The 16,103-nt window shown below is 39.0% G+C and overlaps 1 protein-coding gene across 2 annotated transcripts in view; it reads left to right on the top strand.

Annotated features, from left to right (window-relative positions):
* The first annotated feature begins 308 nt into the window (after nucleotides 1-308).
* The window catches only part of CCDC181 (coiled-coil domain containing 181), a 37,339-nt gene continuing 21,544 nt past the window's right edge, over nucleotides 309-16,103 (top strand). For both annotated transcript variants that reach the window (XM_044005396.1, XM_044005397.1), the window contains exons 1-3: nucleotides 309-519; nucleotides 9,833-9,972; nucleotides 13,518-14,486. In XM_044005396.1, coding sequence (XP_043861331.1) covers nucleotides 9,856-9,972; nucleotides 13,518-14,486 — 1,086 coding nt within the window. In that variant the 5' untranslated portion in view covers nucleotides 309-519; nucleotides 9,833-9,855. The remainder of the gene's footprint in view (nucleotides 520-9,832; nucleotides 9,973-13,517; nucleotides 14,487-16,103) is intronic.

Raw genomic sequence — 16,103 nt, 5'->3', positions numbered from 1 at the left:
TAAGAATTTGTAGAGCCCCTTACTGTGAGACCAATAACAAGCGCACCAACGGTCTGCCACGCCCCCAAGATGGGCGGCACTTAAATCCCCGCCCCTCACGGCGAACTCGTCGCCCGCGGTTGTGTCTCAGGCAGTCTCCATGGAAACAGCGTCTCAAAAGTTCTTTCCCGGTCAGACCTATGAGTCGCCTCCGCTGGGATGAGGATGCTGTGGTCTGCGCCTGCGCCATGATGAGGGTAGGAGACGCGGTTTCTGCAGGAGAAAGGCCCCGGATGGAAGAGGCGGGGTCTCGCTGTTGCCATGGCAGCCCGGTCCCAGCCACCGCCGCCGCCGCCCCCTCTGCCGCTGCCGCCGCCTCCCTTCGCCTCCGCCACCACTGCGGGTGCAGCCTTACCTTCCTTGCCTCACTGTTAGAACACAGCCAAGAGGAAGAGAGGAGGACCTGTCCCGCCCTCCGTCCGTTCCGTTCCTTTCCATCTCAGTGACCCCAGCCACTGCCGCCGTCCTCGACCTCCACAGGCAGGAGGGGACGCACGGGGAGGGCAAGGGGAGGCGGGCTGGACCAAAAGAGGGGTGGGTACCCCGAGGAAGGCAGCGCGGGGACGCGGCGGGACGGGCGGGCGGGCGGGCTGGGGGGCCTTCCGCGGGACAGGTGTCCTGGGAGCCGGGGAAAGGGGGCACTCAAAGTTTGGAATAGCCATCCCTGGCCCTGGCCGTCATGTCACCTGGGGGAACTGGAGTTTACATTAAAAAAAAATGTTGTGTCTGTGAACTTTCTATGTTCAGCCCCTGCCTGAAAAGCAAGGATTCTCCCCCACAGGTCACCAGTGTTTGTAAAAAGCATTAGTTGTCATGGCATGGGCACAATTGTGAGCTTTGGGGTTTTACATACGACAGCCGCCCTGGATAGTGATAGCCCAAGGTGGAATGAGCCAGTCTTATTTTCCTTTTCCCAAGAGGACACCTTTCTCTTCCTTCCTTCCTTCCTTCCTTCCTTCCTTCCTTCCTTCCTTCCTTCCTTCCTTCCTTCCTTCCTTCCTTCCTTCCTTCCTTCCTTCCTTCCTTCCTTCCTTCCTTCCTTCCTTCCTACCTTCCCTCTCTCTTCCTTCCATTCTTCCTTCCTTCTTCCCTCTTTCCCCTTCCTTCTTCCCTCTCTCCCCTTCCTTCCTCCCTTCTTCCCTCTCCCCTTCCTTCTTCCCTCTTCCTTCTTCCCTCTCTCCCCTTCCTTCCCTCTCTCCCCTTTCTTTCTTTCTTCTTTCCTTCCTCTTTCTCTTTATATCTAACTTTTTTCTCTTTTCCTATCTCTCTTTCCTTTGTCCCTCCTTCTCTGTCTTCCTTTCTCTCCCTCCCTCCCTCCCTCCCTCCTTTCCTTCCTTCCTTCCTTCCTTCCTTTCATTTATTTTACCTTACAACTTGATAATGGCAGGGTCTTAAAGAACTCCAACATTTCCCATAAGAAAGAGTTTCATCTAGGACTTATGCTAAGGGTTGGATTCATCTTTTTATTAAAAACCAGAGTCTTCAAAATAAAACCTTGTATATGCGATAGTTCAGACTCAAAATAAAAGTCCAGTAGTTTCCTATCCACTAGGAGACTAGGGGATTTAGGAGACAATCCACAGGGAGGGAATTAATTTCCTGTTCTAATTAAGGTATCTTGAAAGGGTTGGGTAGTCCAGGACACCCACATCTTTACCAGTGATGTGCCATGAGATTCAGATGTGTTAAACTCACAATAGACAATTAGATTTAGCTGAGGTGTCTCCTCTCAAGCATGATGATTGTGTACCATATGGATTGTACACTCCAGATGAATATTAACAGAGCTGAAAGGGGTTAAGTGTCCTGTGACGCATCTGAGTAAGACATAAGGGATGTGTGCTTTGATCTGTGTTCAGTTTTTCCTTTGAGGCGAGAAGATACTTTTAAAAATTTGCTTGAAAATAATTGCATTTTTATAAGTATGTTTGGACAGAACTTTTATTTGTTCCTAATTGAGTTCAACTCAGCTTTGTGTTTAAAATGTATTATATTTCAATAGTATTAAAATGTAAGTACTTATGATGCCGAGTACAAATTTTAATTTGGTAATCTAGTTTTCACATTGGAAGGAAGTAATAAATAATAATAATTGGAGGGGAAAATATCAGATTAATGATAATAATACATGAATAATAGTACATAACACACATTAATATATTATATAAAGAATATATAATAAAGAATATTTGGTGTAATTTTATGCATGACTTTATTTGCACATTCAGGACTTTGTTTATAATGCTTACATTTAGACCTCTAAATAATATTTGGGGTGAAATAAGTGATAAAAATTAATGTTATTAATAATGCATGAAATAATATTATATGACACAATATTATATAATAATAAAGAATAAAGAATATTTTGTATAACTTTCTGCATGACTTTATTTTCACCTTCAGGACTATGTTTATAATGCTTACATTTAGACATCTTTATTCTCTATATTATTATTCGGCATCTAAGTGTTAATTTCTTAAGTATTAATTGGATCACAGATTTAGAGCCGAGAAGGACTTTAGGGATTATGTGGTCCAACCTTTTCATTTTGCAGAAAATGAGGTCCCCAGGGCAAATGACTTGCCTAAAGTCACATAGCTAATAAATAGTATTCTGGATTTGAACCTACATCTCTAACCCCAAATGCTAAAACCTTTCTATTATATGATGCTGTTCGTGTGTGGCTAGAGAAAGATAAGCACTTAAGGTGGAACGTAAGCTCCTGAGGACTGGGATAGGTTTTATTTGTGCCTTTGTATCCTGGGTGCTTTGCATATTGCAGCTGCTTAGTGAAAGTGTTGAATTTGTTGAGCTAAATTAATTAGTTTTTGTTTATCTCTTTGAAGTAAAACAGTGGTTGAATGAACTCTGTAATACTATTTCTTTGGGTAGCGGTCAAAGAAACCAACACATCTCAAAATAATACTGCCATGTATTTTTCAAGTTACAAAATTATTTAAACCTAACTTTGTCTCCTTGAAGGTACATTTGAATCTTGTTCTTTTTAAAAAGAAATGCAAAGGTCAGGGATGATAATAATATCAAAAAGAAAACCAATTATTTCAGAGAAATCAATATTAATCAATGATAACATTTATGCTAAACAATCAAATAAAAGCTGTAAGCTTGTTTTGTGTTTGGAGCTAACAAAAATGTGGGGAAAAGGACAGATTATATGGGAGAAGAGCAATAAATAAATAATGGTTGTGAGGTCTAAACAGGTAATTCTGAAGTGGAGTAATTTTGAAGGAGATCATCAGAACTTAGCATTCTTATTCAACTTCAGTTTGGGAATTAAGCTTGTGATTTGCCCAGTTTTCTTCCCTCCCTCCCTCCCTCCCTTCTTTCCTTCCTTCTTTTCTGAATTTTTATTTTTTCCCTCCCTTCTGATGAAATTTTGGTATTTTATTTTTAATTAGCAGTTAGCTAGCTACTAGAAGGTGAGAAACAGATGAAGAAAAACAACGAATTTGCTGAGTTAATAGGCCTGGTTTAAAAAAATAGGGGAGAGGAGTTTGAAGCTAATAGCTAAAATTGTTTCTGTGTAACCAAACATCATTAATTTCTTTTAGTGGTTTTGTAATTGTTAAATTCTACAACTCTAAAAGCATGCTTTTGGGTTTTTTTAAAAATATGGGTGAGAATAAAAGGGAGTGGTGTAAGAATATAGGTAATAGGTTAAGAGTAAATGATGAATAATAATAATCCCACTAAAACATTGATGGCTTTGCTAGCCTGAAACTATACTGTTCTGATTTCTGTGACCATTTTTGGAACTAAGGTTTCAAGTTTGAGAAACATTGATCTATGTTCCTTTGACAGGTGAAAACATTTTGGAGATGAATAATACACAAAATATAACTGAAAGATTTTTATGAACTGCAAATAAATTAAATAAGAAATAGAAAATAGAAATAACTTATTTTCAAAATTCATTAAATGAGCTGAAATGCTGAACTAATTTTGTTTAGAAGGCACCAAATAAAGAACACAAATGTTTGGAAAATACTACCAAGAATTTATTGCTAGATTTTCTAACCTGGAGTGTTCCTGACATTTAAGGCTACTTGAAAAACCCTATTAATCCCTGAGTCTTGATTAATTATTACACTAATTCAGTTCCATTACATTATAATTTCATTGTTTCTGTCAACAGATATTTTTGGATGCCTACAGTATGCAAAATACTATAGTAGGCACTGGAAGATACAAAAAGAAAGAGAAATAGAGAGAGAAAGAAAAGAAGATATGGTCCTTCGAGGAGTTTAGAATCTAATTTGAGAGCAAGGTGGAGAAAACATTAACCTAAAAAAATACAAAGCAGTCTATTTAAAAATTATGCCCTACCACCAGTAAAAAATTGTTAGTATATATTCCCAATATGTATACATGTGTATATACATTATAATACAAATATACCCATGATTATGCACGTTGGAAAATTTACACAAAATACAAATCCCAAAAGGATGAGATAAAGATGATATTTGATACCAGCATAAATAGGCAGCCACTGGAATTTGTTGATTAGTCAGAAGAGCTTTAAGAATATTGCTTTGGCCTCTCTGGATGATAATTTGGAGAAAGGAGAGAGAGACTTGAAGCAGGGAGAACAATTCGGGGGCTATTTTAATTATTGAGTGAGAAGTGACTGAAGGCCTGAATTAGAGTCGTAATTATGTGTAGAGAGAAGGGAACAGATGGGAGGCATGTGGACGTAGAAACAAGATTAGCAACTGATTAGCCCTGTGGGCTAAGGGATCGTGATGACACTGATGTGAATCTGTTTGGCTGGAAGAAAGGTGGTGGTGGCTTTGATAGTGGTGAAAAGAGGGGTGGGTTTGGAGGTGAAAGGTAAAGTAATGAGATTGGCCATCTCTAACAGCCCATTGATTCTTGTTTATCCTATGAAATTTACTACCTAAAACAAAAAGAAAGAAGGAAGTATTCATTTTCTTTTCACTACGCTACATAGGGTCAGTATAAGGAAAAACTTCCTAACAATTAGAGTTGTCTCAAAATGGCATGAATTACCTTGGGAAATTAATGGGTTTTCCTTCACTAGAAATCTTCAAGCAAAGTTCTACTCTGTAACGATTGGAATAATGCCACCTGCTGGATACTTACTGTAGAAGAGTTCTGCCCATGAAGGGAAGGTCTTTGAGGGCAAGACCAGGAGTCTTTTCTTCAGGAGTCAGGAAGTGACGCGGACTAGTGGGAGGAGGAAGGAAGAGACTGGCGCTCAGTCTCGCTAGGCTTTGCTCTTTGACTGGGAGAAAGCCTGAGTGGCTTTTGACTTTGTTGGTTTTGGAGGAGAGACAACAGGCAGGAGAGGTTGTGGTGACATCCCCCAGAGCAAGAGATTGCTGCTAAGGGGTAAATGGGATGAACAGCAATGGTGATGGCAGAGATTGAACTCATCACAGCAGGCAAGGTTTCTGTGTCTGAGCCTCTGATCTTAAACAACTTTAAGAATGGTGTGGATAAATTCTTTCTCTCCAGGAGATCGCAGGAACCTTTGAAATGTTTCAGCTCCCCCCTTCCTCTCTTTCATTCACTCTACAGTTTCTCTATTCTTTGTCTTTTGATAAACTTTGATTTAATTAGTATCCTTAAAAAAAAAAACCAACATTTTTTCTCGACATAGAAACTGCTTGACCATAACTTTTTGGTAATGTATCTGTATGTTAATTCTACGTCAGGAAGGACAAAACAGGATGCCAGTGACTAACTAGGAGAAATAGAATTAAAATTAAATCAGGGGATTAGACTTGTTCTGGTGATCAGGATTTCCCCCCTTGACCTACAGGGACTCCATGAATTGTATATGTGAAAAGATATCATGGTGGTTATGATTTTGTTATTGATCTGTATAAGCTCCTAAAATAGCAGAGAGGGAGAGATGACCATGTAAACTGGGCGCATGCACCCATAGACTTAAAATTGAAAAGTTATTGTTATAACTATGCAGGTATGCATGCACCAACTGTGAAAAATGCCTCAGGCAAATTTCCCATCTCTGACTAAAGAGATGGTGTAGACTAAGGGCCAGGGGGAAGAGAAAGGGTGGTTTGGTAAGACTCTTTCCTCTTAGGAGGAGAGAGTAAAAAAGAATACCCAGGTAAATCTTGCTCCATAGCAACACCTGCTGGTTACATTTATGTAGTGCTTTACAATTTACGCAGAGGACTTTCCATAACAATATCATCAGAAAAGCCTTGCATGGGAGATATTGTAATTATCCCTGTTTTACAGGTGAGGAAAAGAGGCACAGATTACCCATACTCACATAGCTATTAAGTGTCTGGGGTGATTCTTTAATCCAGGTCCTCCTTATTTCAAATTCAGGACTCTTTCTATTACCCCATGCTACCTCGCAAAAAAGATTTCTGACAGAATAAAACATTGGGTCAAATCTAATAAGATGAAATTCAATATAAATAAATGTAGTCTTAATACTTGGAATTTTTTAAGAAGTAGAAGTACGTGACTTGAGAGTATAGTTAACCATTTGTCTAAAAAGATTTGAGGATTTTAATGGAATGCAAGCTTAATGAGTCAATAGGATAATTGATGTGGCAATCAAAAAAGAGAATGAGATCTTAAGCTGTGCTTTGAGACGGATAGGGTACAGAACTAGACTGGGGACAATCCTGATATATTCTGTAGCGATTAGATCACATCTGTAGTATTGGGTTCAGTTCTGGGTGCTATGTTTTAATAAAGTTATTGAAAAACTATAAAACAGGGCATCTAGATGGTGCAGTAGATTCAGCCCTGATTCAGGAGAACCTGAGTTCAAATCCAGCCTCAGACACTTGACACTTACTACCTGTGTGACCCTGGGCAAGTCGCTTAACCCTCATTGCCCCATAACCCTCCCCCCCCCCAAAAAAAAAAAAGGAAAAGAAGAAAAAGAAAAACAATAAGGCACCTAGAGAGAGCAACAATGCTGTCATATGAAAATCTTTTGAAGGAACTTGGAGTGTTTAGCCTGGAAAAGAGATTTAGGGAGATTTGGTAACTGAAATTAAGAATTTGAAAAGTTGCTGTGTGGAAGAGGATATAATAGAATTACTATTCTGTGCTCCAGAAGACAGAACTAGGAACAATGGATGGAGGATGGAAAGAAGCAAATTAAGATTTGAGGTGTTACGATTGAAATTAAGGTAAACTGAGTTACAAGTTTCTGAGCATGTTCAGTTTATTGGTAGGGCTAGCAATTACCAATAAAATGGTTCTTTCAGCTCTTCAGTGAGCTAAGAGATAATGAGGGAGGCTTACCAACCTTCATATAGTTTTGGGAAGTACTAGAGAAAAAAGAACAGGAAGCATCACAGATGAAAAACAATATGATTGTATGAAAGTCTGGAATAGAGGGCTAGGAACAATCCATTCTTCCATTTGGTTGCTAGGGAAAGCTCACTAGTGGTGTCTACCTTCATGGCTGGTTAGTGTCACAGCAAAACCAGACTAGACTTACTTTCTTTTTTTTTTTGGTGAGGGGCAATTGGGGTTAAGTGACTTGCCCAGGGTCACACAGCTAGTTAGTGTTAAGTGTCTGAGGCCGAATTTGAACTCAGGTCCTCCTGAATCCAGGGCCAGTGCTTTATCCACAGCGCCACCTAGCTGCCCCAGACAAGACTTTCTTAAAGGACAGCTACTGTTGTAGATATAACAGACCAGACTCCATAGAATCCACCTGAATCCTTCAAGGATAACATCTTTTTTTCTAATTGAATAAGGGCAGCTAGTGGTGTAGAGATAAGTTTTTCCATTAAAGTGATTTATAGGGAAACTAAACTTTTAAACTTAACTCAAAAAGGAAAACTGAACTTCTGGGCTCATTAACTTCTGCTCTTAAGTCAGAGATGAAGAAACATGGCTCAGGCAGTTACAGAGTAGAATCAATTAAAGAAAGGAATCAAACAAAATATAAAACCAATATTTGATTTTCTCAGAGTTGAAGAAAAATTTCCCATTAATGAAAGTTATCCAGAAAAGAACTGTATGGGGGAAGGGAGTGGGTTCTATTTACTAGATTTCTTCAAATGAAAGATGTGTGTATACTTGTTGGGTACATTGTAAACAGGACAGTTTTATATGTCCTGGGTTGGGAGAGGTGAGCTTTCTGAGGTCTTTCACAACTCTGAGATTCTGTAATTCTTTTCCATTGTATAGAAATTGTCTTTGTTGAGAGAAAAGAATGAATCAGTTGTATGTTTGAGGAAACCAAGAGTCTCACTAGGCAGAACGCCTAGCAACTGGCTGTGTTTGACAGGGAAATGCCCTTCTAAAGCAGTTGTGTTGCCATGATTGCATGATCTACTATCCTTTCTTTTCTACAAGATTCCCTTCACAACAGGAAGGGATCCTTGGGACTCTTGAGTGTGGATTTCTGCATTGCTGATTTCTCTCCAATCCCTCTATCTTCTAACCAGTGAATGGAACTCAAAAAGGAAATTGCCCCTGCCTGACTCCATGAGTTCTGAAATTAGAAGAGGGAGGTTTGATAGGGAAAAGGGACTCAGAATTCCACCTCCAAAATCTCAGGGCTTTTTCTGATATAGGCATACCTTGGAGATATTGTGGGTTCAGTACCAGACTACTACAATAAAGTGAATATCGCAATAAAGTGGTGCTTTTGTCACAAATTTTTTGTGCATATAAAAGTTATGCTTACACTATACTGTGCTTTCCCAATGCATATAAAAGTTAAACTTATACTGTGGTTTCTTAAGTGTGTCTAAAAACAATATACATAACCTTAATTAAAAATACTTTATTGCTTAAAATGCTATCATCTGAGTCTTCAGTGAGTCTTTTTTTTCCTGCTGGTAGAGGGTCTTGCCTCAATGTTTATGGTTGCTGACAGATCAGGGTGGTGGTTGCTGAAGGAGTGGGCTTGCCACATCACTTGCTTTTTCCTATCTCTTGAACACTGAGAGGCCATTGTAAGGTTATTAATTGGGCTGATTTCAATAATGTTGTGTCTCAGGGAATAGGGAGGTCTACAGAGAGGGAGAGAAGTGGGAAAGGCTGGTCTGTGGAGCAGCCAGAATGCACACAACATTTATTGATTATGTTTGCTGTCATCTATGGATGCAGTTCATGGCTCCACAAAACAATCACAATATAACATCAAAGACCACTGATCACAGATCACCATAACAGATATAATAATAATAATAATAATAAAAAGTTTCAACTATTGAAAGAATTATCAAAATGTTACAGAGACACAATGTGAACATAAGTTGTGAAAATGGAGCCAATATACTTGTTTCAACACAGGTGCCACAAACCTTCAATTTGTAAACAAAACAAAACTATCTGTTAAGTGCAATAAAGCAAAGCACAATAAAACAAAGTATGCTTGTATTCTTTTTCAAACTTCTTGGCATGATAATCATAGGTCCATGTATTTCTGTGTTTATCAGAAGGAATTCCTTTTTTTTTCAGGACAATGGGGGGCAAATGATTTGCCCAGGGTCACACAGCTAGTAAGTGTCAAGTGTCTGAGGCTGGATTTGAACTCAGGTCCTCCTGAATCCAGGGCTGGTGCTTTATCCACTGTGCCATCTAGCTGCCCCTATCAGAAGGAATTCTGAATATAGTGTTCAGGAAGTTCTTTCATCACTTAAATATCCTTTAGTTTCCAAACCTTAACTAGTTTTTTAAAAAAGTAAATTAACACATATTCAGTATCACCTTCCTTGGAAATTGTAGTTTTTTTTTAGGATTCCTTTTCCTATGAATACATATTATCATATTTTTTCTCTCTTATAGCATTATTCTTTAATAAAGACAAAATGAATGAAAAGAAAGATGCTGATTTGATGGAAAGTGGAGAATATGAAGATGACTTTGAAAAGGACCTCGAGTGGTTAATTAATGAAGAAGAAAAAAACCATGTCGGCAGTACTGAGGTATCTACTAGAGACAACCATCTTTTAAAAAAATATACCATTCATTATATTTGTACTATTTCTTAGGGTTTTTTTCTTTCAGCACCTAGAACAATGTTTTGCACACATTGAATAAGAAATGGTTTTTGAATGCATCATTAAATTGGAACATAAATAAATCTGTCACAAAGAAAATTGTAAATGTAGTGGACCCTGTGTATAATATGGATTTGGATTTACCTTAGGTCAGATCATGAAATGGTGTCCCCCTAAAAAATGAAACCACACAAGAATACTGGGCGTGGCTTGTTGACTTGGTATAATGGCATAAGATTGGACTTGGAGCCAGGAGATCTGTATGTGATTCCAAGCTCTTGTCATTGGCAAGAAATTTACTTTCTTTTGAGTCTCAGTCATTTCAACAGTAAAATGGGGTTGATAATACTTGGACTACTTACCTCCCAGGGTGGTTGTGGGGAAAATTTTTATAAACCTTAAAATTAATTCTTATTATAGAGATACATAATTATGTTATATGCAGCAAAACCCTGATTTTACACATTTGATTTGTAAACAAAGAAAGGTCTTTTAAAGACAAAGTGATCAATATGTCAGGTAAGGCAGAGAGATTAAAGACCCTGTGAACTGAGAAAAATCCATGGATTGAATGAGTTCATTGGTCACTTTAGAGAACATTTGTAGGGGATTGGTGATGACAAGCCTGATCTGGGTGAGGTGTGGGGAGGGTTAAGGAGAAGTTGGGAATGAAGACTAGAAGGTGGCAGGTATAAAGTGCCTGCCAATCAGTCAGCAAGCATTTGTTAAGTTCTGTGTGCCAGTGCATATCCTGAGTCCTTAGGATAAAAAGAAACACAAAAACACAGCCCCACAGTCAAAGAATTCACATTCTAATGGGGGATGCAACATATAAATAACAAAGCAACTATAAGAAATACACAAAGTATGCAAAAATTATGCATTCAAGATATATACAGTGTAAATGGTAAGTAATCTCAGAGGGAAGGCACCAGTTTGGGGAGGGGGGAATGGAGAAGAGGTACAGGGAAAGGCTTTCTACAGGGAAGCCAGGAGTTTTAGTAAAAATGAAGAGCCCTCTAGGCTTAGGGAGACAGCTAGTCAAAAATTATCGAATCTAGAAATAGGAGTGTAGTGTGCAAGGAAGAGCAAGGAGACTCTGACCTGGGTATTGCAGTTTTTCCAATTTGACACTGTAAATTCTTTTTTCTTTTCTTTTCTTTTCTTTTTTTTTGGTGAGGCAATTGGGGTTAAGTGACTTGCCCAGGGTCACACAGCTAGTAAGTGTCAAGTGTCTGAGGCTGTATTTGAACTCAGGTACTCCTGACTCCAGGGCCAGTGCTCTATCCACTGTTCCACATAGCTGCCCCTTGACACTGTAAATTCTTAAACTATTTTATGCTCTGGGGGAAAAAATCTGTGTAGCTGGATCTTGGAATATATGGAGGGGAGTAAAGCGTAAGAAGATTGGAATGGGCCAGGTTGCTTTAAGAACCAATAACAAGATGTTATATTTGATCCTAGAAGTAATAGGGAGCCCCTAGGATTTAATGAGGAAGGAGGGGATGTGATCAGGCACATACTTTGGGAAGATCATTTGGTAGCCAGGTGGAGGATGCTGGAGGGGGAGATACTGAAGGCTGCTCAGTAGTTTAGGTGTTAGGTGATGACGGGCTGCACTAGGCTGCACTCGCTGTAAGTAGAAGGAGACTGGTAGGAGAGGTGGTGTGCAGGTAGCAATGGATGTGTAATTTGACTGCCCCTTGTCTGCGGGGCTTGGCTAAGAGAGGAAGAGCATCAATGGAATGGTGAGTAGAGAAGGCAACAGGAGCAGGTGAGAGTTAAAAAATGAATGCCGATTATAGCCAATAGGTTTTATTTATGTATATGCTCTCATCCTCACAGCATTCCCTTGGAAGATAAAAATTACGGGCCTTATTAACTTCATTTACAGGTGAAGAAACTAAGATTCTAAGAGATTAAATTGCGTGGCCATGGCCACATAACTCCTAAGTAGGATACTAGATTCTCACCCAGGTCACTTTGGAATCCAAGGCCTTCCTTCTTCCTGCTATACCACACTCCTCAAAATGAGAGACTTCTGTCGCTTAGGTCACCTCAGCAAGTCACAAGTATGTGCCTAGACATGTGCTTTGCTAGGTGTGGAGATACACAGACAAACATGTAGGAGGTGACATTCTGTCTGGGGCAACCACATGGGCATATGTAAATATATACTAAATATGTATAGAATAGAAACAAGGTAATTTTCTGGGGAAAGGTGGTACCAGATAGAGATCAGGACAGGCTTCTTCCAGAAGGCAGTGCTCGAACTGAGCGCTGGAGCAAACCAGGGAGAGGAGGGATGGGAGAGTTGGTGAGTATTGGCGGGCGGGGGCGGGGGGAGAGGGGGAATAGCATATAAGGAGATGTGGTTGGAGACAGGGAGAGCCCTGTGACCATGAGATTAGGTTGGGTCATTCATATGTAATGTGGATTTTAGATAGAATCCAGAAGAGGAAAGAACTCTTGACACTCAGGAGCCTGATGGACAATCAACCTAGAAAACTGGAGAAGAAAAATAGGAGCCATGTGGAAGTTGTCTAGAAGGAGATAGATTCCAGGGGGAGGGGGACAATAGAGAATGACATTGATTATTTGAAGATGATGGAATAGGGAACACGTTGTCAATGTAAACTGCAAATACTCATAGAGAAGATGACTCGGTTGTCCCAAAATGCACTGGTGAGCACAGGTCACCTAGTATTTGTTCTGCCTCCATAGGTTTCAATTAAAATCAAATCACATTAAGTATCTACTATAGGCACTATACTGTGTTAGATCTTGGGGATAAAAGGGAAAAAAATTTAAAAGTCTCTTGTTTTCATGGAGGTTACATTTTAATGATTTTTAAAACGTATTTTGTTTATTTTGAAGAGGAGAATCATGTAGAGGAAATATTTTTTAAAAATATTTTTAACCTGTAAATGGAGAGAAATATACATATAGGTAATTCCTAAGTAAAAATGACAACAATATAGTCAACCCTTTTATGCAGCAGAATAAATATGTATATTTTAAAGCATATTAATACAGAATTTAAATGAAACCTTTTATAATACCTAAGTAAAATTCAGTAAAAATTTTCAGGGAGCATCTAGGCGGCGCATTAGATAAAGCACCAGCCTTGGATTCGGGAGGATCTGAGTTCGAATCCGGCCTCAAATAATTGACACTTTCTAGCTGTGTGACCCTGAGCAAATCACTTAACCGTCCTTGCCCCACCCAAAAAAAAAAATCAAAGGGTCTTTCCTGTGTGTGTGTATATATGCACATACACATATACATAGGTGTGTATATATGTTCTTTATTTCAAGATATTTTATTATCTAATTATACACCTTAGAGTGTCATATTTAAATGTAAAACTTTCTTGCTGAATTGCATTGTACAAATGAACACATATGCATTTGGTTTGAGGAAGTTTGATTTGAATCTTATGACTGAAAGCGAACCTGATTTCTTTGTAGATGTCTAGTGAAAAGGAAGAAGTTACTAACCAAGAACCAAAAGAGAACGATAAAGGAGGAGAGGATACCAAACAGCTTCCTGACCATGACAAAGTACCCAAGGATGAGATGTCACCGAGGCGAAATAACTTCATCTCTGTACCTAGCATTCAGCCTTTGGATCCTGTATCTGATTCAGATAGTGAGAACTCATTCCAGGAGAGCAAGATGGAAAGCCAAAAGGATCTAGATGAGTTTGAGGATGAGGATGAGGATGAGGAAGTAAAGCGTTACATCATGGAAAAGATCGTAAGGGCTAACAAGATTCTGGAGACCCAAGAGCCGGTCAATGAAAAGAGAGAAAGAAAACTGAAATTCAAGGACAAGTTGGTAGATCTGGAAGTGCCCCCCCTGGAAGATACGGAAAGTTACAGAAATGATTATGAAAGCGAGAGAGATGTGTCAGGGAAACTGTCACAGCTCCGTATTTCTGGTGATCTTAGACCAGAGAGTGTGCTCCTTTCACTGACTAATGGCAGTAGTGAGGAATATAAGGATGGAAAGATACTAGTAGAGAGGGATGGGAAGTTTGAGCTTCTGAGTTTACAAGACATTGAGAGTCAGGGCTTTTTGCCCCCCATTAATGTTAACATTACTGAGATTGAAAATCAGCAGTTATCACCTCGGTCTTCCAACTCAACTAACAATGGGATAATTGGGATTAAAAAGGAAGACCTCCTAGTTAAGTCACATGTTATAGCTCACACATCCACAGGTGAACCGCTGGTTTATTTTCCCCAACCGCCACCCAATCCCAAATACCGTCCAAGCTCAGCAGTTAACACACGAAGAAGCAAAGGGAGTGGGAAATCTAGCCGCAGAGTACAGTCTGCAAATATATCACCAATAAACTCAACGTACTGTCTTTCACCTCGACAAAAAGAGCGACAAAAGCAGATGGAACTCAGGAAAGAAAAAGTAAAGAGAGAGGTGAGAACACGAATAAGCAAGATACTGGAAGTAGAGCGGGGTGTTTCATTGTAAATGTAACAAATTGAAATTGTTTCCCAAAGTGATTTTAAATATTGTTTTAGTGTCAGAATGACATTTAGAATTTATAGGTATATGATAATCATTATTTAGGGTTTTCACTTAGGATTTATAAAGCAGTAAATATGTAAACTAAATTGTGTAAGTCTTTGAAGCTGGTGAAATTTAGATGGCAGATGGCTCTGTCTTCAGCATGAAACAACTAAGATCAAATTTGTATCTCCTTTACCCTTTTTGTGTATATATCTTTAATATAGAGAATTCTCTGATTTGGGGGATTTTGACAAGATTGAGGATCTGGTTTCAGGACTAAGGGAATTATGTAGTTATTATCTTTATATTATACATTTTTAATATAGCATATTCTCAATTGATTTTTCAAGGGTTTGGATTATACTTCTCAATCTTTTCCCCAGTACAAGTATTACAAATCAAGCACTCAAAGGGATTGAAAAGTCATCACTCCAGTTCTTGGTCCCATGTGGTTGCTAGCCTTGTTCCAGCTGCAGCATAGGGATGCCCAACTGCATATGTAAAACATTGGCACAAAGAGACAGTTATTGGGGATAACAGTAGCACAAGCCTCATGTCATTCATCTGGAGTAGGAATTGCTGGTTCACTTCGGCAAGGAGAAGAGGGTAGTTGAAATCAATTTTTAATGAACTTTTAATATGCAGCAGCCTACAATAAGAAAAAAATTTCTGCAGATATTGATATTATCTTTTGTGCCTTTGTGTTTGATAGCATTTCCTCCATTCATTTACTTTTTACTTCCTTCACAGGAAGTCCTTCTACTTTATGATACTAGAGAACCTTGAGCTTAGCTATTAATGGAGAGTTAAGACATCAACTTGCATAACTGAAATCACAGAATCACAAAATTTTGGAGTTGGAATGGATGTTGTAGAGAGAATTTCATGCAACTCTCTAATTTTCATGAACAAACAGACTCAGAGAGGGTGAGATGATTTGCCTCAAGGTCATTTAGCTGCCTGAAAAGTTAAGGACTAAAACCCACTTCCTCTCTCTCCTTGCATTCTTTCTGCTGTGCCACAGTTTCTCTTCATTTTTATATTTTACAGCTACACGTAGGTTATTCAAGCACAAATATCAGCTTTGGCCTATTACTCAGATCCTTTGATGGATCTGTGATTTCATCCAAGCAGTGCTGATTGCAACCCACTCATACCTAGTTATTGTGTGTGTATCCTCCCATAAAGTTCCCTATGGGGAGGACAACATGTGTTCTGGTAGCATTCCTTGATTTCTCATGGCATTTTGAGGCTATTTGTGAAGCACATGGGCTGTCTGGTGTTTATCTCTTGCTCTTGCCATGATCAGCCCATTTTTTCCAACAATGCATTTCTCTGACATCCTTATTTGTCATTGATGACATCTCTTATGACACTGTAGTTCTGTATTTGTTATGTATTGTAGCCTACTTACATCCTCCACTGTCCTCTTAACTGATATTCTTTTTAATTGTTCAGAGACTGTAGTGTTCTGTGACTTGCATCCATACTAATTTTTCTTGTTGCTAACAAAAACATGACTTT

Source organism: Dromiciops gliroides, chromosome 4, assembly GCF_019393635.1.
Source record: "Dromiciops gliroides isolate mDroGli1 chromosome 4, mDroGli1.pri, whole genome shotgun sequence".
Classification (NCBI taxonomy): domain Eukaryota; kingdom Metazoa; phylum Chordata; class Mammalia; order Microbiotheria; family Microbiotheriidae; genus Dromiciops; species Dromiciops gliroides.
The sequence above is the reverse complement of the archived record's forward strand: the minus strand, read 5'-3'. Positions and strand labels throughout refer to the sequence as shown.